Source organism: Takifugu rubripes, chromosome 15 (genome assembly GCF_901000725.2).
Source record: "Takifugu rubripes chromosome 15, fTakRub1.2, whole genome shotgun sequence".
Classification (NCBI taxonomy): domain Eukaryota; kingdom Metazoa; phylum Chordata; class Actinopteri; order Tetraodontiformes; family Tetraodontidae; genus Takifugu; species Takifugu rubripes.
In genome coordinates this window covers 5955416-5982949 of record NC_042299.1, presented here as the reverse complement: position 1 = coordinate 5982949, position 27534 = coordinate 5955416, and the positions used below count along the sequence as shown (strand labels likewise).

General features: G+C 41.4%; 4 protein-coding genes across 5 annotated transcripts; 3 read left to right on the top strand and 1 right to left on the bottom strand.

Annotated features, from left to right (window-relative positions):
- The first annotated feature begins 1053 nt into the window (after positions 1–1053).
- Positions 1054–6994, top strand: LOC105418173 (protein FAM122A). Its single transcript, XM_011616771.2, has 9 exons — positions 1054–1864; positions 2101–2185; positions 2268–2324; positions 2499–2545; positions 2721–2778; positions 2902–2966; positions 3047–3102; positions 3665–3749; positions 3830–6994. Exons 1-9 carry the CDS (start codon positions 1776–1778, stop codon positions 3951–3953), a joined length of 666 nt encoding a protein of 221 aa, XP_011615073.1. The 5' UTR covers positions 1054–1775; the 3' UTR covers positions 3954–6994.
- bacc1 (BPTF associated chromatin complex component 1) lies at positions 6990–9582 on the bottom strand. The gene is made up of 6 exons (XM_003975910.3): positions 9255–9582; positions 8874–8968; positions 8549–8650; positions 8057–8286; positions 7886–7990; positions 6990–7729 (listed from the first exon to the last, which is right to left on the bottom strand). Exons 1-6 carry the CDS (start codon positions 9273–9275, stop codon positions 7665–7667), a joined length of 618 nt encoding a protein of 205 aa, XP_003975959.1. The 5' UTR covers positions 9276–9582; the 3' UTR covers positions 6990–7664.
- A 50-nt stretch (positions 9583–9632) lies between these two features.
- On the top strand, positions 9633–21881 carry rnasekb (ribonuclease, RNase K b). 2 transcript variants are annotated; one of them, XM_029847956.1, is made up of 3 exons: positions 9633–9868; positions 20953–21035; positions 21288–21881. In XM_029847956.1, the coding sequence occupies exons 1-3, from the start codon at positions 9779–9781 to the stop codon at positions 21430–21432; spliced, it is 318 nt and encodes a 105-aa protein (XP_029703816.1). In that variant the 5' UTR covers positions 9633–9778; the 3' UTR covers positions 21433–21881. The 2 variants fall into 2 exon arrangements, with proteins under 2 accessions (XP_029703816.1, XP_029703817.1); XM_029847957.1 differs by having other exon boundaries at positions 9636–9856.
- A 98-nt stretch (positions 21882–21979) lies between these two features.
- On the top strand, positions 21980–27429 carry LOC101067288 (uncharacterized). Its single transcript, XM_029847948.1, has 8 exons — positions 21980–22587; positions 23891–24185; positions 24312–24413; positions 24835–24884; positions 25049–25069; positions 25144–25560; positions 25742–25978; positions 26056–27429. The coding sequence occupies exons 2-8, from the start codon at positions 23891–23893 to the stop codon at positions 26317–26319; spliced, it is 1386 nt and encodes a 461-aa protein (XP_029703808.1). The 5' UTR covers positions 21980–22587; the 3' UTR covers positions 26320–27429.
- The last annotated feature ends 105 nt before the right edge of the window (positions 27430–27534 follow it).

Sequence of the window (27534 nt, the reverse complement as noted above, 5' to 3'; positions counted from 1 at the left end):
ATTCTTCATGAGCTACATGTTTTGACCATTGATATTTTTCCTTTTTACACGTTTCTTATTTTTCCTATTCACGTCATGTTTCTGAAGCAACCTCTTACAAAAAAATACTTTTTCCAACTTATATTAACAAATTGTAGATATTTTATTTACGCTGTTACAGAATTTTAAAAAAATACATATTGTAAGACTGAAGATAGGACCTAGAAAGACACAGTAACCCATATAAGACAAAGGAATGAAATATAAGAGGATTTTAAATAGACACCATACAATACTATTAAAATGAAATGATGAAACTATAACGACGTGGTGCTAAAGGGTGTTACATCTTTCTGGCAGTGAGCATGGGACGTTACCTTAATGCTTACTTTATGTTGATGTTCTTGTCTTTAAATGTAAAACTGGAGAGAAGCCAGACGTGGAAAATGGTTATGTTTTTCCAGCTTTGATACTGGGGTCTGACCCACGAAGACAGGCAGTGAAGGGGTTAAAAGGCGATTCTCCTGGTGTCCAGTTTCACCATTTTTTGGAGATGACGACTCGGAGCAGATGTCGGATTTCTAGGAGAGCAGCAGACAATTTAGTGACACAAAGAAAACTGCACAGCATTTCAGATATTTTCACACCATTTCACTGCTGTTACTGTGGCTTCCTAATACTGTATTTATGCATTAAGTTTCAGGTGGATTGTAATCATTTGGACGTTCTGAAGATGGTGTCATTTAATTTTTTTGCTCTGTTTCATTATAAAATCATCAGATATTCATTGTTGCTTTCACCTGATAGTCCAAAATCTGGACCCTAGCAGGTTTTGTTTTTTTTCCTAGCACCATTTAGCATAAATTAATGACCCCCTATCACGATATCCGTTTAGTGCAATATTTTAAGTCGATATATTTTTAAAGTGACTAACCAAAGCCAAAAAATAGTGAAATTGGAAAGGATAACTTGAATACATTTAATAAAACTATGTCAGCGCCTCAAATTTTCTAAAATGAGAAAGTTTATTTCAAACCCTTAAATTCCTTCAGGTGAGAAACTTTTTGGCTTGTTGGACCCCGGCTGCGGTACTTAGTTTGGCCAGCGAGTGGCGTCGTTTTCACAGATGGTGAACTACCTCTATTTGGTCTATGACTATGTTGTTAAAAAATATTTCTAAGTGTTGAATTTCTGTGGATTTTTGGTTCTATGGAGGACTGTTCAGCGTTTTGCTGACTGTAGGACCGACCGTGACGGAAGACTGCGGGACCTGCATTGGTTCGACCGTCTGGCCCTGCTGCTTAGCGGTTTTGTGATGTCTGACTGGAGGTTTAACTGCGACCCAAGTTAGCTAAACAGCTAATCTTAAAAGTCACGTCATCTGTGTGGACGCGAATTAAAAGTTTCACCGAGTAGCCGGGACAGCCGACTGACTTTGGAACTATATGCGCGTACGAAACTTTACTTTCGTGTCTTTTACGCAGGTTGCGAGTTTCGCTTCGTTTTCCACGCAGCCATTAAAATTTGCGTTGGAGACAGTAGCCAAATGAAGCGTAGTTTGGGCTTATAAATGGCGCTCCCGCAGTCAGTCGTTTGCTGTTGCGGTGCTTTTCACATGAAGATGTGGTAGACACAACGCCGTCGTGGTTCAGCCCGCTGTCTCGGCGGCTCCGGCTTTGGTACTCGTGAGGCCTGCGGGTCGGGCTTCTACCGGGCTTTAGTAGAACCCGACGCCGCTTCCAAAAGGTCGGAAGCCGGTACTTGGCATTCTACCCGCCTGGCCTGCGGACCAAGTGATGGAACGAATGGAAGTGGATCAGTGCGCAGGCGCAGGAGGAGGGGCGCTCCGTCGATCGAACAGCGCCCCCATGATCGCCAGTGTTAGGTTTGTGGCATTAAATGGGTTTTGTTAAAGTCACACATTTACTCCCAGTTTTCTGTTTATATTTAAAACCTACATAAAATATTTAATATCCGCCAAGTTTATAATTATCAGTTCACACTAAAGTTAATGTAAGCAGTAGTTTCTTTAGGAATTTGGGTGTTTATATTTTTAGTATATGGGGTGAAAAAACCGGCTTGAAGAAAATTGGGAAATATTCATGTTTGTAAATCTCTTAGTGACGGGATTACGGTCTTCAGTCCTGCATCCTCGGCTCGATACAGACGCAGCAGTGTGTCCATCAACCCCAGCTGCCCTTCACAGGTCAGTGAGACTTATGGCTCTTGTCCTTTTGTAGTCTTCATTCATTACTGGACCATCCTTTACTCTTATTTTTTTCCTTTAGTTTGTCCCTCTCTCTCCCTTTTCCCTAATTGGGGACAGGCACGACCAGAAGAGACAGGTGAGAACAAGAGTTTAGACTCTTACAGGTTCAGTGTTTCTCACTTTGGATGAATGTTTGTGGGGATAGTCTAAAGTATTATCCTCTTCCATCAAGCTTATTTTGGTGACACTCACATTTTTTGTATTTAAAGGCCAATGCAATGCAATTGACAGCTGTTTATGTTGGATACAGGAGGAGAGTATGGAAATGGTCCCCAGAGGGAGTCTGCAGAGGTTGAGGTACAGCACACTTTTATTTTCTGTTCTGCTTTTGCCAATTAAAGACGATGTTTTAACAGTGTGGGAAAATGACTGCAGCAGGTGTGTCAGATGATCCAGTGTCGCAGAGGCATTTCCTTGTTGTGTTGCTGTTGTGCACTCTAAGGTCTGGCATCTGTTTTCTCCTTGTTTCCAGTGCTTCCAGTCTGATCCCAATTCCTCCAGTCAGTCAGTGGCATGACCACACATCAGAGGTGAGCATCTCTCCTTAACAAGCTAGTAATAATTGTAGGCTGACTGAGACTGTCTCTGAGGTAATCCAGATTCCAGTTGGTGTTACTAGAGTGATCCAGCATTTCTCCTTTGTTCCTCTGCAGTGGTTTCACTCACAGGACAGCGGGGTCACGCCCAACTCCTCCCCGAGTCCTACCCGAAGGGTCAGGTAGATAGATCCTTTTTCTGCGGTGCGTGTTGTGGAAGCTTCTGTCTGAATGAGTCTTCTGACACGTGTGTTCACTGCAGACCAACAGTCAGCACAACAGTGAGATGGCCTGTGTTAACGCCACTCAAGAGAAAAGGTAATTCTCTGATGTGAGCAAGTACCCGCTGAAGTTCTGTTAACTACTTTTGAAAATGCCAGAGACCCAAATCACTGAAATTCCAATGATTTCTGAACAGAAATTATGTTTTATTGACTGACCTCTGACCTTCCAGATTCATATTTTCAAGATCTGCACTCTGAAAGGGACCAGTTAATTATCCCATCGTGTTCCTACTGACTATCAGTTAAAATTTGATCGTTTGTATGAAGAAAAAGGGTTTGTTTTCTTTTTAAAATGCGATGTGACCTGCTGGACCTGAGCATTTGGACCTGATAAAAGAAATTTTCTGATGTTTGGCCAGGATTGAATTTGTTTATAACTCTTAAACAAATATGATTATTTCTGAAAATGACTTGAAGGCAGAACCAAAACAACAATTGAATATCACTACTAGGAATTCCAGAAACATTTGGGGTTTAATTACTAACTGTAAATGCTCTATAAAGGGGTGTAAATGTTTCAAACTTCTAGACATTCCACAGTTTTTGTTATTTTAAAGATCATTTTCTTGACTTTCATGCCTCCTCTTGTTTCCCAGGTGGGGTAGAGTCTGATGGACCCCCAAAGAAGCTTTTTGTTGCTGGGGTAATGGATCCTGCCAGTCGCAGCAGCTACACAGTGAAGTAAGAAGAGCCTTGATGTCACACGTGCAGATGTTGGCATCAGGTTGGAGAAGTAACCCGCAGTTGTTTCTCCCATGCAGTGTTTCTCAGACATCGGTGGAATCCCCCTCTGCAGGAAGCAACATTCCAGAGTGCAGTCCTCTCTCTCCTTCTTCTCCATCTTCTTTCACCCAGTTTACTCCCCAGCAGCACCCAGGACACTAAACCCCCTTCAGCCTGAACCCTTGTCACTGTGTGTGATGAGCCGACCAGCGGCTCACCTGCAGCACCATCGACCCAAAATGCACTTTGTTTCTGCCAGTGTTACTCTAGACCTGGATATTTATTCCATTAGAAAGTGTGTCACAGCCAGTGAGGTGGGAGTTTGTCCATGATGATCCCCCCAAAACATTTACAGAGGATTCAGCATCACACGGCGTAAAGCTGGATTTTTACGTCATTGTGCTGAGAACTAAACACCAAACCACGTCGCTGTAGCCTGATGAAGCCAGAAATGTTCTGTGGAGGAAATGAATCAATGGAACGAAGCTCATTCTGACCAGACAGACATCTACTCACAAAGTCCTCCATCACCAAGACAAGACAAGCAAACATTTTAACACCGCTGACAGAAGCAACGTTCAGGCCATCTTCGCCTTTGATAGTAGGTTAGTAGGATTGAATCCAGACTTGTCATATCAGGGTAAAAATATCTGCTCTAGATCACCCTTTTGATCCAAGCTGAAAAAAATCCACTTCAAAGAGAAGAAGGATGATTTCACACCAAAACAAGCAGAGGATAACATTTATTTTTTTATACCTGAAAAACATGAAATTCAATATCTGAATCAAGATTTTATTTTTTCAATTTTCTATTCTGCCATTGTAGCTTTGATGCCCTGTTTTTACATGACCAGGCCTCAGAACTGCTGCCCCCCCCCCCCCCACAGCTTGTTAATAATGTATCTATATGTGAATATTGATCCACGGTCAACCTGCAGTCTGAGTGTAAATATTGAATCTGCAGGAAGCTGCTGGGTTCTGTTTCTAGTTGGCACCGGTCATGTCTGGCCCAACAAACATGAGCAGTGAACACAGCAAACTGAATGAGTTCTGCAGGCATTCCTCTCTAAAGCCTGCAGGGGTGGTGGCTTAAATACAGGCACCCCCATCACACATACATCATTCTCATAGCACTTAAATTAAAGGGATTGTGCGTTATGTGGCGGTTCATGAAGGCTTTGTATTTAATTTAGTGGCTCATCATTTGACCATAGCCCTGGGATTGACCGAAGGACTGGTTCCCTGGGACAGAATCAGGCCTCCTTCTGACATGAAAAGAACCTAAAAAGAAACAAAACAATCATTTTAAAAACACAATATACAGAATTGTTGCCAAATGTCCAAAACAATTCCATTTGTTGACACAAAGGAGATGTTTTTTCTGAGTAAATACAGTATTTAGGATTTAAAGACTTAAGACCTGTTTCTGTTATATCTTATAATTTTAGATAATTACTCCTGAAAAAATGACCCTGACTTTATTGAGCCGCCGAATAGTTTACTTAATAAACTCCCCTGAGAACTTCCACCCATGTGGAGACGCGATGTTACAGTAATGTGTAAAAATGACTAAGGTTTCAGACGACAGCACAAACTTGACTCAGTAGTTTAACTGCAGCCCAACAAGCTGCTCTTCTTACTGCATTTGCACTTCCTGTCTTGTACAGTTTTCTAAGATCACTCTTCATTGTGCCTCAACATACGTGTCTTCAAAAGGAAACATATCATCGCAGTAGTTTTGCCGCTTTACTTCTGCACCCTGTTTCAGAACAATCATTCCCACTTTGAGTTTGGTTCTCTCTCAATTCAAGCTTTAAATAAGAGAAAATAGAAGGAAGACTGAAAAGAAGCCAAAGCTCTCAGCGGTCCTAATGTTTTAGCGCAGCTCTTTGACAAACAAAAGTTAAAAAATAATGCAAGAATCATCTGAAATCTGTCCAAAGAGGATTCGTTTTGCTTCCAACACACATCCCCGATGCTCACTTGTGTTCATCCATCCAAGTTCATCGTCACTGATTAGCACCATTTCAGTCTTCTAACGTTTAATTTTTCATTTGTGATAATTTGCTGATGACCAGATGGAAATTCATCAGATCATTTAAAATTTTCAACAAACTGATTTTAAAATTTGCTGTTGGAGACACAAAGTCATGACCCGCTTGTGTGTAGCTGGAATTCACAGTGTGATTGCAGATTTTCCACATTCTTTATCAAATCTGTGCAGCCTTTAATTTCCATCAGGTGTTGAAAGCTGTTGTCATGTAACATAAAAATTCTGCCTCCAAAGTATTAATAAAATTAAATACATAACAATACTGTCATTAACAGCTTAGATGACGTCTATGCCAAAAAGTACACAATAAGTGCACAAAATATTTTTGCCAAAATAGGCTGCAATTACAGTTTGACAATGGAAGTGATCAATTATATAAATCAATGATGTAAAACTGAAAAGACAATCTGAAGTTTTCCTCCACTGAAATATAAAAACCTGCAGTCACATCTTGAAGTCCTCTGAAGTTTAGTTTCAAGGAGTTTTCAGTGTTAAAGATGGTTCTAAAAGGAATTTCCTTGGCCTGGAATGCCATCTGATGCTTGCTGAGATGCATACTTCTGGTTTGTCGCATGCCATAATGGAATTTCAGAAGACAAGGTGTTGACAGAATAATCTGAACTTGAATTACACTTTTAAGAGAATGTCTCTGAGGGCAGATCTAATTTCTGTCCTTTTCATTTTGGAAAATTGTTTCAAAGAACTCCCAAGGTCACTGAAAACATCCAGTTCTAACTTTATATTTTTAGGTTTATGTTTCAGCTTTTTTTCTAAAACTTAAAGCACTTTAATATATTTGTGAAGCAAAAATCTAAATTGATGTACTTTTATTTCTCCTCTCAAACGTGACAAAAAATGTACTGCCATTTTGTATGGAGTCAAAAACAAGCGAATTTCAACTTTTAAAAAGGGCTGCTGGCAATCTGGACAGTTGAAAGGGAGCTGAAGTGCATCTCCAAAAACTTCTTGACAGATTGTCTAAATGAGACACGCAAAGATGTATTTTTATGCAGCTGTAAGATATAAAAGTTCACCCTTCATTCCTCCTGTTGTAAAAATGATGCTGATTTATTGTGTAAGTTTGTCTAAGAAATACACATACACGTATATTGTATATGAAAATGATCAATAAAAAGATCAGAAACTTGTTTATCAGTTCTTTATTAATATTCACATCTCAATAAGGGCTTTTGGAGAGACAGCAGGAACTACTAGACAGCCTTCATTAAATAACAAATTCAACACTCTTGCTAATTTAATGTTTGCAACCGGACATGTTGCCATTGAACCTGAAAGTCACTAACATGTCCGCCTCCCGGCCATCTTCCCAGGCAGCATCTGTCTCTGATCAATTGATTTAAGATGGAAGAATAAAGACAAACCAACTGTTCTGAGAACATTCTTTTACTTCACATAATGAAAGAGTGTTCGACATCATTCGAAGCGAGAAACTGATATAAGGACCAAAGTTTATCCTGATCCTCAGCAAAGCCTACTCTCATGAAACAATGTTGTTTTAAGCTGATAACGGTTTAAAACACAAATGTACACACTTCTTTTCTTGAAGCAAATTTCAAATGTGTCATTTATATTGTCGCAATTTTTGTATAAAATACACAAGTCACTTCCAACATGTCGCAGCCGAGTCATTCACCAACGTAAAAAAATACCAACATCTTCATACTTTTAGAGTGTTCTTTCGACTGTTCGAATTCTTTTATCCTCCATGCCTAAAACCTAAAAATGCGCTGTGTGAACATCAGCAGATGGGAAACCAAGAAGAGGTGAAAGTGAGCCCTTCAGGGAGGTGAGGCAGCAGGTCAGCGGGAGAGGAGGGGAAGGTCGCTGGAGTTCATGATGAGGCTGGAGTCCAGGTTCAAACTCTCTGAGGAGACAAGACTGATCAAAGAGGAGAAATGTACTGACTGACACTGATGTCAGAATGAACAGATCTCTAAAACTGTTTACAGCATTTACCACACGCTCATTACAGCAGCTGGATAAAATGAATGTGTGTATGATGCACAGGCAACACACTGACCCTGGTCAAAGTTGAGCTTCTTGTTTGACGAGCCATCCCCCAGTCCTTCGATGTCCACCAGGTCGCTGTTAACGTCTGAATCATTCAATGCGCTGAGAGTCACATCTGCAACAGTAGAGGAGTGAGTCGAGCGTGAGTAGCCTTAATGCACTTCCTGTTTTGGTTTCTCACCTGCTGTCTTCTGTTTCTTGATGGCCATGGACATAGAAGGACTGTTCTGCATGCCTGTAGACACAACCACCTGTGAGGTCGGCACAGCAATCATCGCAGGTGTGGCGGGAGTGGGTGCAGGTGGCGTGGCTACGGCGGTCTTCTTGACAGTTTTTTTGGGTGACTCAGATGAAATTGGGACTCTGTTGTCCTCATACAACTTCCTCTTGACTGTGCTCTTAATTTGGGCTCTGCAAAAGAGGACAGGATTGGAACATGCCTTCAGCTAAATAATGGGTTCTCCCACCAGTTAAAACTAAAGACACCACAGATAAAAAGACATCAATACATTTTTATTTTTTTATAAGAACAGTTTTATTTAAAATACCATCCATCATTTGTTAGGATAAGGAGTAGAATTAAGTGAAAATGTTATAGTCTTCAAATGCTTGGGTACAACAAGTCCACCCAAAGCGTGTGCAGGCATGAGAAGACACACCGTACTTCACTCACACAGTGCGTTCTTTGATCACAGTACTGATGTTGTTCAGATCATCACCAAAGCGTCGCACCGCCAGACGGAGCATCTCGATCTCTGTCTCCGTCCACTTTGCCCTTTGGACAAAGACAAAGGCAATGTCACAACTAATAAACCTCATTTCCTACATCATTATCCACAAACTGAAACATTTAACTTAGGCCAGTGGCTCCAGAAGTTGTTCCAATCATACAACTTTTATTAACAGAAATTTAGTCTTGCGCCTATTGATCGTGCTAATTTACTGCATATGTGTGGAGAAACCAAAAAGAAGTCACACAGATGCTGTGTGCGTCTCACCCTGCAGGGCTGGAGTCTGACACTGGGTGCAGCTGCATGGTTAACTCTCCTAGTTTGGTGAAAGCAGCTCCAGCCGCTGAGAAGATCTCCCCCACCTGCAGGTAGAGGGTAATTTTTAAGATGGATTACGTATGCAATCAACAGTTTAAACCGATCTAGGGATTTGTATATTTAAAAGCAGAGTTATACTGTATGGGCCGACCAATGGAATCGGGAATGAAAAAGGTGGAGCACTCTTAAGGTAAGGTGTATCACAACTTAGATGATCCTTAAAGTCTAAATATTCTGGGGAGTGCAGACATTTCTGTTAACTGATTTTAATCACTTTTCTATGACAAAAAATATTAAATTTTACTTTTCTGTACACAGAGTGGATCTCACCTTTGCAGAGGCAGACGTCATGCCTGATTTATATGGTTGATTGTTTTATCTCCGTAACTTGTCCTTCGATCAAAACAATAGCACGAACACAACTAGCTCCTAGCTAAACTTGGCTTGGGTGACGCCAGCTAGCTCACTGTAGTTAGCGGGCTTCCATTTATATCTTACAAATTTATGCAGATGAACACGGTTTGGGAGATTTGTATTCAATAATCAAGCTGTGAATTCGTTTAAATTAACATGATGCATGTTGAGAAAAAAAATATTTCGTTGTCGCTTAACAAAGGTAAACGGGATAAAGGAAATACCGCGGGACTTAGGAAGTTGGACGCCATTGGTCAGATAACTGAAAAAGGCGGGGTCGTTATACTGGATTCTGATTGGACAACGAGGCGAGCTTCCCGATTCCTACCGAGTAAACCCGAGTTATGAGGATCAGCTGACTGTCCCCTCGTCCTTCGATGGAACATTTCTTCATTTAGTCGTGTAAAATATAACGATTCCTTTAGACCCAATATTCCAACATGCCGTCGCTGCTGTTCTGTGGGCCAAAGATGGCCGCGTGTGGAATCGTGATCAGCATCTGGGGAGTCATCATGCTGGTAAGAATGGCGGTGAGGGATGCGACTATTTGCTGGATTTTATGCTAGGTTGAAAAATATTCGCCAGGACTTTAATGTTTTAATTGAAAACAAATGTCACGTCCCTTTGGTGCTGTTTATTTAGTGACTTATCAAAATTTGGAAAATCTGTATCTGAATTATGTGGAGAAATAGCCAACATGAATGATCTCCTATGGAAACCGAGCGGGCCAAGCTAAATGAGATGATCTAATTCTGAATCAGCACGGTTTACTTTGATGTAAAACATCAACTTTTAATTAAGGGAATTATGCTTCTCTTGCTGCGTGATGTGACCTACTATCAGACTATGGTATACCGTTTAATTGATTTAATGTATACGATTAATTGATGAAGTCTAAAGCTCCGTAGAGTAGGTTCATGATGCCATAATCGAGTCATTAAGCGAACCCTATACCATACCAATATAGAATATATGACGTTTTCCTGATCAGCATACCGTAAATTTTAGTTTACCATGATTGCACAGATTACTTTATCTGACAGGATAGCTTTTGTTCTGCTGTTGGCTTTAGTCTAATCCAGTTATTCCAATTCCAATAATTGAAGCACAAACGGTCAACAATAATAAAAACAAAGGCTTAAAATAAAATGCTGTGCAGACTGGTTTTACTGTCCTCAATCAGCAAGAGTCTTAAATTGCCACTGATTAGGATTTAAATTAGATTTGCTGGGTACAAAACAATACATAGCAATGGTGCAATAAAATAATATATTTTAAATTCATATTCTTATGTATATTGTATTCACCCTCTGTACTATGTACAGGTATACAGGGGCTGAGTATCCATTTACCTGGATTATTGTAAATATACATCCTCTTTGTATATTCCAAATTCTATTCTATTCTATTTTATCTTATTTTTCTCTGCGTGCTCTTGCTGTTGTTGCACTGTAAATTTCCCCATGTGGGACAATAAAGAACCTCAATCTGAATCTGAATCAATCAATCACTCAATCAATCTTAATTTAAATAGCTTCTGTTACAATCCAAATTGTCTCTAGGCGCCTTACAGAATCTCAAGGCCTGAGAAAACTCCCCTTTAACCGGAGGTCCTTGAGCAGGACCAGGCTCATGTAGGGGGACCCTCCTGCTGATGGCCGGCTGGGTAGAGAGAGGAGAGGGTCAGGTCGGGTCAGGTTGGGTCAGATCTTAAAAGTATAGATGGAGTCAGCCTCCCGTACCTGGACAGGGAGCTGGTTCCACAGCAGGAGGGCCTGATAGCTAAATACTCGGCTCCCCGTTCTACCTTTAGAGACTCTGACGACCACAAGTAAACCAGCATTCTGAGAGCGGAGCGGTTTATCGGGATTTTAAGTTATCACTAGCTCCTCCAGGTAGGATGGAGCTAGGCCTCTGAGGACCTTGTAGGTCAAAAGAAAAATTGAAAAAAATATTCTAGATTTACTGGGGAGCCAATAAAGACATGCCAGTTCAGGAGTTATGTGATCTCTTTTGTCAATACCTGTCAGAACTCTAGCTGCAGCACTCTGGATCAACTGGGAGCTTCTTAAAGAGTTGTTTGGACACCCTGAAAATAGAGAATTACAATAGTCCAGCCTCGAAGTAAATGCATGAACTAACTTTTCAGCATCATGCCGCGTTAGTAGTTTCCTGATCTTTGTGATGTTTCTCAGGTGGAAAAAAAGGCACTTCTAGAGACTGTTTTAATGTGTGAGTTGAAGGACAGATTTTGATCAAAAGTTACTCCTAGATTCCTCACAGAGAGACTAGATGTTAATGAGATACCATCTAGAGTGATCATGTGATCTAATCTATCCCTGAGAGGTTCAGGACCAAACACCATGACCTCACTTTTTCCTGAGTTAAGGAGAAGGAAATTTGAGGACATCCAAGAATCTGTCTTTAAGCCAGGTCTGAAGCTTCACTAACTTCTGTCTCCTCTGGTTTCATGGATAAATAAAGCTGTGTCATCAGCATAACAATGAAAATTTATTCCATGCTGTCGAATAATGTTTCCTAAGAGAAGCATGTACAAGGTGAAAAGGATTGGTCCAAGTACAGAACCTTGTGGAACTCCATGGCTAACCCTACTGTATGAAGAGGGGATGCCATGGACATGAGCAAACTGGTATCTATCTGATAAATACGATTTAAGCCAGTCTAGTGCTGTCCCTTTAATCCCAATCACATCCTCCAGTCTATGTAACAGGATGATCAACTGTATCAAAAGCAGCACTGAGGTCCAGCAGAACCAGCATAGAAACCAGATCCATCTGATCTGAAGCTCTAAGAACATCATTAGTAACTTTAATAAGTGCTGTTTCTGTGCTGTGGTGAGCTCTAAAGCCTGACTGAAACATTTCAAACAAGCCGTTCCTTTGCTAGTACTCCAGTAACTGAGTCACCACCTTCTCAAGATTTTTAGAGATAAAAAAAGAACGGTTGGATATTGGCCTATAATTTGCTTACACATCAGGATCCAGTGATGGACAGTTTAATCTCTGCCACCTTTAACACCAATTTTATCCATCAGGCTGTGAGACTGCTGAACTCTCTATCCTCAGCCCCAGCCAGCAGAACCAAAGGACTGTCAGGAGTCAAATTTCTGTACACTAACTACCAGATGACTACCTCTGAATTATGCAAAATGCACACACCAGCTGCAACTATTACTATTATCATTGTTATTACTATTATATTGTTACCATTACTGCTGCTATAAGTATAATTACTACCACTGACTGCCTTGCACTACAAAAACCCCTTACCAATACTTAGAACTGGAGCAGTTCCCTCCTAGTATCATCTTCCTAAAATGTACACTGTTGAAACACCTCGAATGTTACACTCATATTTGTCTTATATCTTCTCTTTAGTACCTGTAAGACCATAAGCCTTAAGCAACTTGCACTTTATTTTATTTATCACTTAGGACTAGACTAGGACATGTTCATGCTCTTGTTTGTTGTGTCTGTGCACTTTAATGTTTATCCTGTCCCGCTCTGTCTTGATACTTGTCTATGCATGGGACAGTGGGAAACGTAATTTCGATTCCTTTGTCTGTCATGGACATGTGAAGAAATTGACAAATAAACCTGACTTGACTTGACCTTGTAGGACCGGGGTACATAACCTGTGTTGGATCGCAATACCTCCTGTATGTAGCTGCCGATCCGCGTGTTCGTTGAATGAAGACTTCGAGAAGTAAAGTATCAATTTCAAAATGTATTTAACAATAGAATCAATTCCAGACACAAATATTACAGAGCTCCGGGCCAGTTCATAACCCTAGCAACAACAGAGTCAATTGTCAGGGCATGAAGTCTGACCCCCTAACTATCCCTTGGCCCAGTCCTTTATAGTCACACACATGCAAATTCACAATGTCCATGCAATCCAATCCAGATCCCCCGCTGAGATGTCCCCGTCCTCTTCCTCCAGTCCCACTTGGTGTTGGTAGAGTTCTTCTCTTCCATTGTTTTCCCAGGTGGCCAGATCCCATTCTTCATGCAAATGTGATCATCATCAACCCCCCTGATGTCGCATTTACAATGAGTGTTTGACGCCTCCTGCCTGACTGGCTCCTGAGATAACAATAGAACAAACAACAATCCTGCAAATGGAATGTCTCTGTTTTTATTACATTTACCAATGAGTCTACCTTGCCTAACTTCTAAGAGAAGACAGAAACATATGGTGAAACACATAACAAGATAAAAACAATTCTCAACAATCCCCCTTTTGGCCTAGCCTAAGCTAGGCCAATACAAACAATTCATTGACAACTCCTCTTGATGTAATGAAGAATAATAGACGTTTAATCATGATGCCATCGTCTTTAGATGTTCCTCAATCCGTCCAAGCGTTCTCTGTGAATTACCTGCTGGGGTACATTGATTCCAATAATACCAGTGTTAGGGTTAATGTGTTAGGGTGTTAGTATGTTAGGGTTAGGGTTAACATGTAATGTTCGCTCTGCAACTTCAAAGTGGCCTGTCCACCTGTGCCCTGACCACTTTGCTTGATGACTCTCAGAAGAACCCACTCAGCTGTGTGTGGAATTCCTGGATCCTTACTGACTGGTTACAGAGGTTGCCTGTTGGGAGAAAACTGAGAGAGTCGTTTTTAGTTGACCAAAATAAAATCTACATTTCATAAAAGTGCCGGGCTGGCCTATGGATTGTAAATCTCTATTCTTAAAATGAGTTCCATTGTCAGATCTAATTTGTTTGGGAAACCATGTGCCGGATTAATCAAAAATTTAATAACGCTTTTTGCCTCTTCTACTTTTACGGGAACCGCCTCTGGCCAGCCAGTGTATGCATCCACTGCGACCAAGAGGTATCGGAACCTATTGACCCTATCTAACATATCAGTGAAATCTATAATTTTCTTGCCCATTGGGGCAACTGGAAACTTTATTCTCTGCATCATTCGTGGTTTCCCGCAGTGTGTCAGGCCGTGGGCCTCTTCCAGAACGGCATCTAACAGACCGGGCGGGAGAACAGGTCTGCCGTCTGGGCCCGCCAAATTCCTTCAACTTTCACAGCCCCCCTTTTCCTTCCAAACTGTTTTTTCATGTGGAGAAGCTTCTTCTTGATCACAACCTATTCTTTCCCTGTCGTATCTTGGAAGAATTTCCTGAACCGTTTTCTCTGCCATCAACAAACTGAAACTTTGTTTATAACCTGCTGCCTTCCTTGCTGCCTGATCTGCCGCCTCATTACCTTTTCCCTCTAAAGAGTTCTCCTTGCTGTGACCTTTGCACTTTACAACTGCGACCTCCGCTGGCTCCATGAGTGCCTGTGTCAGTTGCCTCATCTCTACTTCATGTTTTATAGGTGAGCCTGATGCTGTGTTAAACCCTGCCATATTTATCCCTTCATGTGTGTGTGTGTTATGTGTGGTGCAGTTAAAATCTTGTCCATCCTGGTCTGTCTAAGTGAGGTCATGGTGAATGCTGCTGAGCTGACCAGTGATACCACGCTATGTGTTGTAAGTACCGTCAGAGCGTGACCCATCACTAAATGTGCTGTTTTTTATAAAAAAAAAAAATTGCTACCCCTGCCACATGCCTTACACATGGTGGCTGCCTGTTTTCAATGGGGTCCAGTATTATACTTGCATCCATTAATACGGTACTTTCCTGTCACCCCCTTTTTTCTGAAAGAGAACACCGTTTGCTGTATGTTCTCCTTCAGAAACATCCAAAAAGAAAGTATCTTTATAATCTGGAACTGCCAAATGTGCCGCTGTGGTGAATGCCTGTTTAAGGGCAATGAACGCTTTCTCTCCCTCAGTTGTCCATGTTACCCGGGCTGCCAAATCACGCATTCCCTGTTCATTCACCATTGTACGTAGGGGCGTAGACTTTTCTGAAAATGCAGGAATAAAATGTCTATTATAGCTTGCGAGACCCAGAAATGACAACATTTCCTTTACAGTCTCTCATACCACTCATTCTGTTCAGCAGTAAGGTCAACCTGTGCAGCCACACCTTCAGGCCCAACACACAAACACGGTGATGTAATCATCCAGAAATTTCCCTGTAACTTTTCTCGAAACGCATCCTGATAGACCTCATTATTCCCACGGTCGTAAAATAGGGTGACATGATAGGGATCAACTGGCGGGGCAAAAGGACTTAGCATCGACAACCAGGACCTCCAGCTCTGAAACAATGCCACAACACCGACACCAGGTGAGGTCTCAGGCTCAGTTTCTCCCCAATAAATATCTGCCCACACCCCCTGTTCTGGCGAGGGTGTCGGACTCATCAGCATTTGTCCCTTCACACCTTGGTGTGAAATACAGCAGTTCAGTTTCCGTCCATTAGGAAATTGCACCACAAGACCTTTGTCTCCACACAGAATTGCTGCTCCTGTCCTCACAAGGAGATCTCGTCCCAACAGGTTGATATGGCAATGCGGTGAACACAGTCTGTCCGGCAAAACGAGTCACTAATGGCACAGAAAACGGCAGTCTCTCCGGTCTCCCTGAGAACCCCACAAGCTCGATGGTGTCAGATGAGATCGGCTCCGGTGATAAATTCCATGAGATGGTGGAACACTGCCTGGTACCTCCGGGTAGTTGTGATATGGACAGTCCCTTTGCCAATGACCATACCCTTTGCAGGCATGACACTGATCTCGGCCTAAGTACCCGCCTATCAAGCCGTATCCCTGCCCGCCGTGTCTCCCACACATGCCTCCCCTTGGAGTGGCCCAATACGGGTTTATCGGAGCAAAATCTTGTTGCGGACATAACTGATCTGGCTGCACCTGCCGAGGAAACTGCTGAACCATCTGTTTCTCTTCCTTTTGTTTATCATTAAGCTTTTTCAGTGCTTCATCTAACTGTATTTTTAGGAGCTGTTCCTGCGCTGTCATCACCTCCTCTTTCTTTCCCTGTTGTTTAGCTTTAAATCTGTTGATGTGGTGTGAAAGATGTCTCTCCCAGACATCCGCCGTACTGCCTGGAAGGTCAGGATTTCCTTCCATGGCTTCTTTCACTGATTGTGGAAGTCCTAAAATTATGGCCTGACGGAACAAAGTGGTGTGTAGATTATCTGAGCCAGGATGGCACCCTGTGGCACACATCCATTCCTCTTTACACCTCGTAAGGAACCCATGTGCCGACTCACTTTCCTCCCACTTAAATCTTAGATTCTGCATTGCTCCTGGAGATATTGGAAATACCTGTCTCATAGCTTCACCAACCCTGGTTGCACAAGGTCCAAAACGTGCAGCATTAGGTCTGTCTTTAATGCCTGCTGCTACTTCAACTTTATCCAAATCCCAGAGAGAGACTTGTCTCCCTAGAATTCCTCTAAAGTCTCCCATCGCCAGCTGCATGCTCTGTGTTAAACTAAAAAGTCTGGACATCCACTTGCCGCCTCCCTCTGCGGGTGGGGGCATCTTATCCACTAAACAATTGATATCTGTAATAGCAAATGGAACATATACTGGTTCCTGTCCTCCTCTTTTCTGTATCAGAGGGGCCTGGAACTGTGGCATTCCTGAAACGGGCCCCTTACTCCGCGTGTGTATTTGACCCACCTCCTCATTATTTATGGCCCCTGTCAACGGTTCACCTCTGTACTCACACTCACTCTCTTCCCATAATTCTAATTCACAATTTCCCGTACCCTGATCCTTTTCATATAATTCTGTCTGAGGATGAACATGCTCCAATTCTCCAATAAATGTAGCCGGAATTTTGTATGTATCTATCTTATTCTCACTCTCCTCTTTATCACTGCCATAACTCAATCTTGCCTTCTCCTCCCTGCGGTCAGCCCTGGCAAATCCTCCTGAGGGATCAACTCTTTTTACTTGTTTTATTTGATTGCTAGGTGTTTTAAAAATATCTAAAGTAGATTTTTGACTATCCTGTTTTTTAAATATAGTTTGTTGGGAGATTTTAGGGCAACCCACCTGAGCTTCCTCTCTAAATTCATTTTTTCCTAACTTATCTCCAACCTCTTTCTGTCTCTGTTTGATCCTTCTAACCTGTCTCCAAAGTTCACACACTGTCTCATGTAACTCCTGCAGTTCTTCATCTCTGTCCACATCTAACTGACCACTATTAATAGTCAAAACTGGCAATTGATATGGGGGTGGGGAAGAGGTAGTAGGTAATGATGGGTAAAGAGTGGTGTTAAGTGTCAATGTCTGATTTAAATCTTCTAATGGAGGCTTCTCAACATTAGGCACTCGTGTGACCCCCCCAGATCTGCAATAGTGCACCGCTGCACATGCCACAGCCACAACATGTATCCTTCGACGCCTATCTTCTAACTCCTTACCCTGTTTTTGCCATGATTTTCCTGCTATAAACCCTAATTTTGGATTATCCAAATGATCTTGTAATCTAGTGTGAATTTCTGACTCCCACTTACACAATGCTTCAGCTAAGTTAACCTTCACCTCTGGAGAGGGAAGAATCTTCTGCTTTTGAGCTTCCTTCCACAACTTTTTTATTGCATCCAATTCTCTTTCCCTCTCCTCTTCTTTCATGCCGCTCACCACCTGATCAAGAGTCCACTTCCACTGTTCTTCCACAGACCGAGGATAGGGAGAACATTCTCCCTGATCCCTACACGCTTTTCCACAATCCAGTTCCATCTTTAACTATGCTCCCAAGTGAGATTGAATGTGAATGACTCCAACGGTCAACTCAATGCCTCAGTGAAACAAGCTTCTAGATCAAACGTCTTTGATCCGGTTCCACTCTGGGGGTTAATTCCCAAGGACAAAGAGCCTTTTGATTCACGTTCACTCTGGCACTTTTCCACCCCACACAAAAACACAAATCTCGGGCGTCGGGAGTGTCCGTCCCGTCAACTACGCTCCGAGTCCCAACCCAAATCTTTTTGATATACAGTGCACTGCATACAGCAATACAGCACTGTACTATCTCCGGTTTACTCTAACCGTTACAGCACTGTACTAGTTACGGTTTACTCTAACCGTCTATTCCCTGTGTATTTCAACAGTACTTCCCTGTGTTTTACAACAGTACTTCCGGACTCTAACCGTAATTCCCTGTATTTTCAACAGTACTTACGGACTCTAACCGTATTTACTAGCGGACTCTAACCGTTTATTTTCCGGACTCTAACCGTAATTCCTAACGGACTCTAACCGTAATTCTTAACGGACTCTAACCGTAATTCTTAACGGACTCTAACCGTAATTCTTAACGGACTCTAACCGTACTTATTTACGGACTCGAACCGTAATTCCTGCAGTCGTTTCAATATTTTATATTTGTATCTGGAATTTATAACTAGGACACTTCAATTGACAGTGACGACAAATTTTTGGAAATAGCCAATCTGCAGAGCTTGATTAAACAGGTGTCTGCTTACCTTTTTATTAGGGATCCCTTGTCGTCAGTTGTCCTCCGAAGTGACCGTTGTTGAATTCCTTGCCTCAGATGACTTCTCTCTTCATCACGTCGGGGTCACCAAATTGTTGGATCGCAATACCTCCTGTATGTAGCTGCCGATCCGCGTGTTCGTTGAATGAAGACTTCGAGAAGTAAAGTATCAATTTCAAAATGTATTTAACAATAGAATCAATTCCAGACACAAATATTACAGAGCTCCGGGCCAGTTCATAACCCTAGCAACAACAGAGTCAATTGTCAGGGCATGAAGTCTGACCCCCTAACTATCCCTTGGCCCAGTCCTTTATAGTCACACACATGCAAATTCACAATGTCCATGCAATCCAATCCAGATCCCCCGCTGAGATGTCCCCGTCCTCTTCCTCCAGTCCCACTTGGTGTTGGTAGAGTTCTTCTCTTCCATTGTTTTCCCAGGTGGCCAGATCCCATTCTTCATGCAAATGTGATCATCATCAACCCCCCTGATGTCGCATTTACAATGAGTGTTTGACACCTCCTGCCTGACTGGCTCCTGAGATAACAATAGAACAAACAACAATCCTGCAAATGGAATGTCTCTGTTTTTATTACATTTACCAATGAGTCTACCTTGCCTAACTTCTAAGAGAAGACAGAAACATATGGTGAAACACATAACAAGATAAAAACAATTCTCAACACCTGTCACTAAAGAACAATTGAGCTGGTCCAGGATAGAGCTGCCTTTAATTGGTAAAACACCCATCAACAGGTGTGTTGGGATAGGATCAAAAAGACATGTGGTGGACTTGGATTTCTGAATTAGCAAAGACGCCTCAGAAAAATATATAGGGGTGAAGGAGTTTAAGGGCTCGTTGGAGACCCTGTATGTTCCACCAGTCAGCACAACTGGTGATGGTCCAGTTGTTGGGATGGCCTGGTTAGCTTTCTCTCTGATAGTTAGAACTTTATCAGTGAAGAAGCTCATGAAGTCTTCACCACTAAGGAAAGAAGGGATACGTGGATCTAAAACACTCTTGGTTAATTTGGCCAGTGCTAAAAAGAAATCTGGGGTTATTCTGGTTTTCTTTAATTAAAGAAGAAAAATAAGCTGTTCTAGCCATTCGGAGGGCCTTTTTTTTATAAACTAATAGACAGTCTTTCCAGGTTAAATAGTAGCTATCTATTTTACAAGAATACCGCTTCCTTTCTTGTCTTTGCACTTACTGCTTGAGGGCCTTAAGGTGTGAATTACACCAGGAAGCACACCTCCTCTGATATACTATTTTCTTCATTCTCGGGTGGTGGTGGCTACAGCTGAACGAATGCTAGAGATCATGATTCTTTGTCAGTCAAATGTTATGACTTAGTCAAATGCTATTATGACTTATTCCTACATTCTCAGCATTGTTGCTAGAAATCAAGAAACTTAAATAACATATAAAGCTAAGTTTAGTCCAGGGACTTTAAGTAGATCCTACTGCGCTACTACAGAGGAAAAAGCAAAGGTCTGTTTTTTAGTTTAACTCCTGTCAAAGTACCAGTACACTGTGTGGACCTGTGTAATTAATGTAACCAGTGGTAGTGACCACTGGTCCACGCCAGGGAGCAACTAGTCACAACCATCGAGAAGCTGGTCACGACCACACGGACCATCATAAGCACGATTACTGCTCGCATGTCTACTATTAAGATAACAATAATTAACCTGCAAATCTGGATGTTTTTTATACATGTATTACCAAATGACATCCACACAGATGTTGATCAGGAGTGGGGATTGTCCTCCGCCCAAACACCACCTGGATGAAATCCAGCTGGTCTTCGCTGCAGTGCCACAACTGCAGTAGCTGGTCATTGAGCTGGATTTGCTTAATTGCATTAGTGGATTTGCCGAAATAAACTGGTCCTGGAGCTAGCAGGAAAATTCTGAAATACAGCCAAACCTCTTCTGGGTCGATGCTGCTCCACACTCGGGCCATAGTGATCGATAACATTTGACCACAGAATCGCAGGTCCCTGAGTATATTTGGCTCCAGAAGCAGAGAAGCAGGCAGATGTGCAGACGTTCTGCTTCAAAGTTGGTGACTTGTTGGAAAAGTTGTGATTTCCTGTGTGGTATAAAACTGGTGTTAGGGCTGTTTCAACGAATGCGTCCTTCCGGCTCTCTGCTCTGATGTTACTGATGCTCACATTGAACTATTCTTATGCATTGTTCCAGGCAATGTTGGGGATTTTCTTCAGTGCTAAGTCAGCCGTTCTGATCGAGGATGTCCCATTTACTGAAGAGGACATTCGTAATGAGTGAGTTTTTAAATTGTGTACTTCAAACACTTGATACTCCTCTTATTTCAGTGTGTTCCTTTGATTATAATTGGTTCATCTGGAGCCCAGGTAAATATGCAGAAGCAAGTCTTATTAACCTGCCAGGACCCTTCAATCAGTCAGCTATCACACTTTACAACAACCTCTTTAGGGCCCAAACTGCTGTATAAAAACCAATTAATAAAATGGGCATTGAGATGTAACAGGAACTCTTTTGTGTTCTCCCTGCAGTAAGACCCCCCCTCAGAACATCTACAATCTCTACAACCAGGTCGGCATCAACTGCTTTATTGCTGCTGCCATTTATGTGGTAGTGGGCGCCGTGTCACTCTGCCAGGTGCGTCTCAACAAACGGCAGGAGTACATGGTGACATAAGGAAATGCAGCCAGGACCTGACCTCTGACCGCAACCCCCGATGATCAGACCTCAGCAGCAAGATCATCTTCATCTTTACTGAAGTCTTTTGCAGCTTAATTTGGGGCAGCATTGTTGGTTAGGCAGTCAGAATAAATCCTAATTATTTATTTTCTACTTTGATCTGTGTAGTGCTGTTGTTTGAAATGTTGCATCATTCTGTGAAATTGACCAAATGTTAATTGCCTGGATTCCTGTCGATGTTTGCTGTGGATGAAGGCACATCAACTCAAGTGTTGTGTGCGTCTGGATGTGTGCGTCTGATCTAAATGCATAGTAGATATGACCCTTGAAATCAACCCCATTCTTAAAATTGTGTGACATCATGTCAACTGGATCCTAGTAAAATGTCTTTTTTGTGGGTTGGATATGCTGGATTATCATCTACAATAAAGTGTGTGTAGACATTTTTCGTCTGGCTTTGCTTTGCATGGTTTGCTCATAGTGTGATGATGGTTGTTGCATAAACACCTGGTGATGCTCATTTAATGTGGAAGCTAGGGTTGCCACCTTGGATTTATGGATAAAAAAAATAACGGCCAAATTTTTAAACCGAATGCAGCTAAAAGGTTCAGTATTCTACACGGCGAAGAAGACATTATTTTAAAAAGACAGGAGATCAATAGCATTCCGCACCAACACATCAAAGCCTCATGATTTCAACCCGTTTTTATTCGTTTTTCTATCTTTCTAGAGATCACAGTTGTTTTAATTTGGTTATTCGTGCAAGTTTTGAGTGATGAGTGAGCACTGGAAGCGAATAGCCGGGAAGTGAAGGGATTTTCGTTTCGGGGCCCATGTTAACAGATTGCGTCTCTCACACCGGGCGCGAAGCGCCGCAAATGGCTGCAGTTAGCGCGCACCGTGCAGCGATTGTTTCGGCGCCTGGTCTATTTTGTGCATGAGCCGAGAGCGCGTGCGCACACGCAGGCGTTTTTCAGGAAGGACACTTCGGGGATACCGCCAAACCTGTGAACTCGCTTATCCAGGAAGATAGAAAGACACATCTGTAGACATCAACCTCTACCTTCTTTAAACGGACTACAAAATTCTTCACCTGTGACGAAAAAAAAAAAATCATTTTGCTGGCTGATCGCAATCATTCAAATTCCGAAGGTAACAAGTTAAACACGTTTTTTGTTGGTTTTTCATGCTGGTGTCTTCTGTGCGTCTCATCCATCTCTTCCCTCGCCAGTTTTCTCATCTCCTATTTAAAAACTGGAAAACAAGGCGCTCAAATACAAATGGAACCTGTGAGAACATGAAAGCATCTATAAAGACATTTATCTAATTTGTAGAACTTCGGACTAAGTATCGGGCATTTCTAATTATATAATACGCTTTTATATTAAATCATTCTATTGAAAACTAATTTTAAGCATGTGAAGATTTTCTAAAAACTGTTTAAAATATAGTTACGACTAACTCGAAAGTGAAAGCTGAAGTTTAGGGCGGCAAAATTTGACATAACGAAATGAGCACCAATGAGCAAATAATTCATGTTGATAAACAATCAAACTTACGAAGATAATCAAACAAATAACTACGTTCGTCCACACTCCTGAAATTCTCAACGGAACTGTTAGGTTAACAGTATTTAATTAGATATTACTATTTAAAGATATAATTCTATGAAACTAGACAATTTGAGGGTGTGCCTCACCCTCGAGCTGTCCCTGCCTGTCCATGTCTACCTTTTGCAACAGGCAACAGTGTTGCCCCCACCAAGCCAATTGAGTGCATATTGAGCAGTCTCAGCGCCTACACCAGGGGTGCTCACACTTTTTCAGCATGCGAGCTACTTAAGAAAAGCCAAAATGATCGACCCATTACATTTATTTAGAAAACTACTGAGGATTCTTACAATTTATGTTGCTGTACGTTGCATAACCACATATGTTGCACAAAACATAATTAACTATGTACATTTTTTGCCATTGTGGAAAAACTACTGGGACTTTCCCTTTCTCAGCAGGTATTCGGTTTTTGTATTTTCCATGAAGTAAAGTAAAAACTAAGAAATAAGAGAGTGGTTGCTGCTGAGAAAGTTCTGATGGAGTCTAACAAAAGAAACATTCAAATGGTTCATTCAGGTAGAGGATCAGGAGCAGCATAGAAACAGTGAGATTCCATTAGAGTGTTTGTGTAAAAGACAGGAGAAGGAATTTTGTCATAGGAGAATTCAACAATTGAAAAACATCTAAATGCAGACTTTTAGATCCACCAGGTCACACACACAAAAGCCAGAAGCTGTTGATGTGTGACATTCTTTCAGTTGTATTGCTTTTGAGCGTAAAGACAGATGGTAAATAAAATTGAGACATACATAGGATTTGAAAGACTGGCAGTGCAATGAAATAACATTTATCTGACCATTTCCAGCAGAAGGTCTAATATTCATCTTCTCTCTCTTGATCAGATGTCAGATATTTTAGAGGAGGAGTGGAAACAAACTCTTACCTTCATTTTGGAGGAGTTGGACAATCAACAGTTTAAAAAACTGCTGGAACTTTTGTCCAAGATTCCCAAAGGTCAGAAGACCCCTAAGATCCGGGGAAATATGGCGCAAATAATTATTGAGCACTATGGTCTTAAAGATTCTGTTGTTGCCATTGATGATGCCATGGAAAAGATACCGAGGCGGGACGACAAAATTCAGGAACCATTAAAAGCTTTTGAGGAAAAACTGAAGGCAAAAAAAGAGAAGAATACAGGTGAGCACTTGGGTCACAAATCAGTGGTTCTGAGTAAAAGATTTTAAATTTCAGTCATATCTTGTGATTTTCATTTTAACATACCTGGAATTCTAATTTTAGATGTTTTAATTTGTATAATTTGAGGTAAAAAGAGGAAAAGAAACCCAGTCCAGTTGACAGAGAAAACTACCTTGGATAAAAAGAGGAAACTTGATCCAAATACAACGGAACAAACAGAAGCAGGAGGTGGGTTAACAGAACCGACTGTGTCTCTAATATTAAATATTATGTGTTCACTAACACAGACTTGCTTCTCTTGCATGTCCATGTCAGGATTTGGAAGCTCATTCCAAAGTCTAATTTATCCATCCCTTCCCAATTATTAAGACAACTCAAACTGTTTTTCCTAAAACCATTCTTCATTTTATTTCTCCCTGTTGTAATAATACCGTGACCGGCATGTCTGACATTAGATAATCTGTTATTACACATGACTTCAGTTTGTTCTCAGTTCACTGAGAGGTAAATATCTTATGTAATAACAAAATAATTATTCATTCTTTTTTCATCATACTTTGGACCTCAAAAAAAGGTGTAATGTCTCTAATTTACATGATATTTCCAACTGTATAAACACTTGAAAATATTTTTTTGCATTAACTTTTAGATTCACGTCCTGTGATGACTAAAGGAATATTGGCTGGCCAACCTGCCACAGTAAGATTTCAGTGTGTTTGGCTTGAGTGGAGCAGAAATACATAAACATGCAGACGTTGTGCCTCTAACTGTTGAGCAAGGCACTCACAGGCTAAGACAGATGGTAAAAGGAACTGTGTTACTTAATCATTGAAAACTAATTACATAGATCTTTTCATTTCCAGGAGACAGACACTGCTTCTTGGGTCAGTAAATTCTCACAGATTATTCCCCCATAATTACAGTGATTTAAGATTTTCCTGCTCTTGCTTGTTCACAGAGCAAGTCCATCTGTGATCTGATAGCGGCCCATGAGGTCATCGCCACAGACACCATCCGGGGAAGAATCATGGACAAATCTGAACTGCAGACATACAAAACCCAGAAAAAAGATTTCTTCTTTTTGTTAGTCACAGATGAGACAGCCAGCATTAAAGTGATGGTGTATGGAAAACCACGCTACCAGAAACTCCAGAAAGGGAAGCACTACTTGTTCAGAAAATTAATAAGAGACAAAAAATTCTTCAAAGTTACATCACAGACCATCGTGGCTGAGTTGGGTGCTTTTGACATTCCAAAAGAGGTTGAGGAGGAAGCCAAGCGACTCTCCTTCCACAGCTCCTATGTCTCCATTGAAGAAGTTAAAAAAGGGGATTCGGGAATAGTATCAGTAAGCGTGGAAGGAACCATTACTGAGGTGAGCTCTAGCTTTGGCAGGTATCTGCTGCCCTCTTTAGCTGCTACATGTCCCCAACAGGCTGCATCCCAATCTGTTCCTAAGTATTCCATCCATATTTACTGTTTTAGCAAGTCTGAATCAGTTGTGGAAAGTTTGCCAGTCTTTCCAGTTGTACACGTCTAAACTTAATTTTCTACAGGTCTGCCCCATTGAAGTCATTATGGTTACCGATAATAACGCGAAGAGGAGGACAAAGAAGCAACATTTCCATATAAAAGACAACACAGACTCCATCGAGGTTGTCATCTGGGGTAGAAACGTCAAGAAATGCGAAAACTTGGCTGTCGGCGATGTCGTCAAACTGACAAACGTCAAAATCAACAAATACTTCGACTCCGTGACACTTCAGTCAACTTCTATCACCAACATTGAGCAGGTAGCTCCTCATTGCAGTCCAGATGTTCACTGATGATGAGCTCCAGCTTCCTCTTCTCTTCTCTGTCTTGTGTGCAGGTTCACAAGGTTACAATCCACAACCAAAAACTTAAGATTGTCGCAGTTACCAAATGCCAAAAGAGGCTGACTTACCTGGAGGTGATTTTGGACCAGAGATCTCATACGATGGTGGTGAAAACCAAACTTCTGGCTGAGGCATATAGCCTTAGCCTTGGTGAAAAATTCAGCAGCCATCTGGTGGAGGCACTTCCACTTATGGGAAAAGCACAAATAGTAGGAAATGAGATTAAAGCCATCCAAAATATTGAAGCCAGAATTTAACGGGTGGGTAAACCCATAGCTCCACATTCCTTTGATAAGGTTTTAAGGAGCATTGCAGCTTCCTATCCGTCTCGTTTCCTCCTGTCTTCTCATCTCTGAGTATTGGTTCCTACATACAGTTGTGTATTTACTCCAAATGGACATCTGCTTCTTCTGATTTGTGCTATTTTTTAAACTGTATGACTGTAGAAAATCATCCTATTGGTGGGTCCATCTCCTGTCAGCCACTGAGAAAGGGAGCAAGTGTCACTTCTGGGGGGTCTTTGGGCTTCCGTCACCACTGTTTCCACTCTCAGGTTATCTCGAGCAAATGGCACCAACTGTGGTTACAACCTAAAGAAAATCAATCAGGGGAGACCTTTTTTATATATAAAAAAGGATTTTTATCTTAGGTGTCACCCTTGTGAGTTTTTAAATCTGCCGATTGTTGCAAAGTTAGCAAGGCCTTTTCTTTCAAGCTTAATGTGGCAAGCTTATATCATATCATTTGTAAGGTTGTTTCACATTGTTAAATATATAGACATATCTGCACACCAATGATTGTATTGATGCAGTGTTAACTGATTCTGTACCAAAGAAAATCTGTCATTCACTAATATTTGGATTTTATCTTTTAGTTTAGTGCATGGATTTTAGCAGCAGAAATTTTAAGGGATGTTAAGTAACAAATGATCTTTTGGTCTGGAGGGACACAAATAATCTTGGATATTAATACCTTAATTACAATCAATAACTAAGGTGTAATATTGGATTGGCCAGTGGGCAGAGCCAGTGCTTCCAAAGGCAGGGATGTCGGGAACCCTTTCCTCAAGGGCCGCAACACAACCAGGTTTTCTGTCGTTCTACCCAGGAAAACTGCTTCGACAAAGTGAAGTGGATTTCAACATCCCTGAACGAAAAGCTAGAAAAATTTCTGGAGACCTCTGCCCCGTATCAGGTTATGCAGATGGCCCCCTACAGCGCTGGAACAACTGCAGCATTTGGCAGAATTTTTGATTTACCCATAATAAAGGGGAAGAAAAAAATGTAATCCCTATGACACAACATTCATGTAATAAGAAAACAGTTGTTCATTTTCTATTGTTTATTAAAAATTTCCATCAACAAAGTCTTTAGAAACATGCCTACAGTCACACAACTGCAAAGCAAAAGCTTCTTTTCGAGCAAGGAAAAAAAAAGTTTACGAGAACCAAAAACAGGCTGACGGGTCTGATC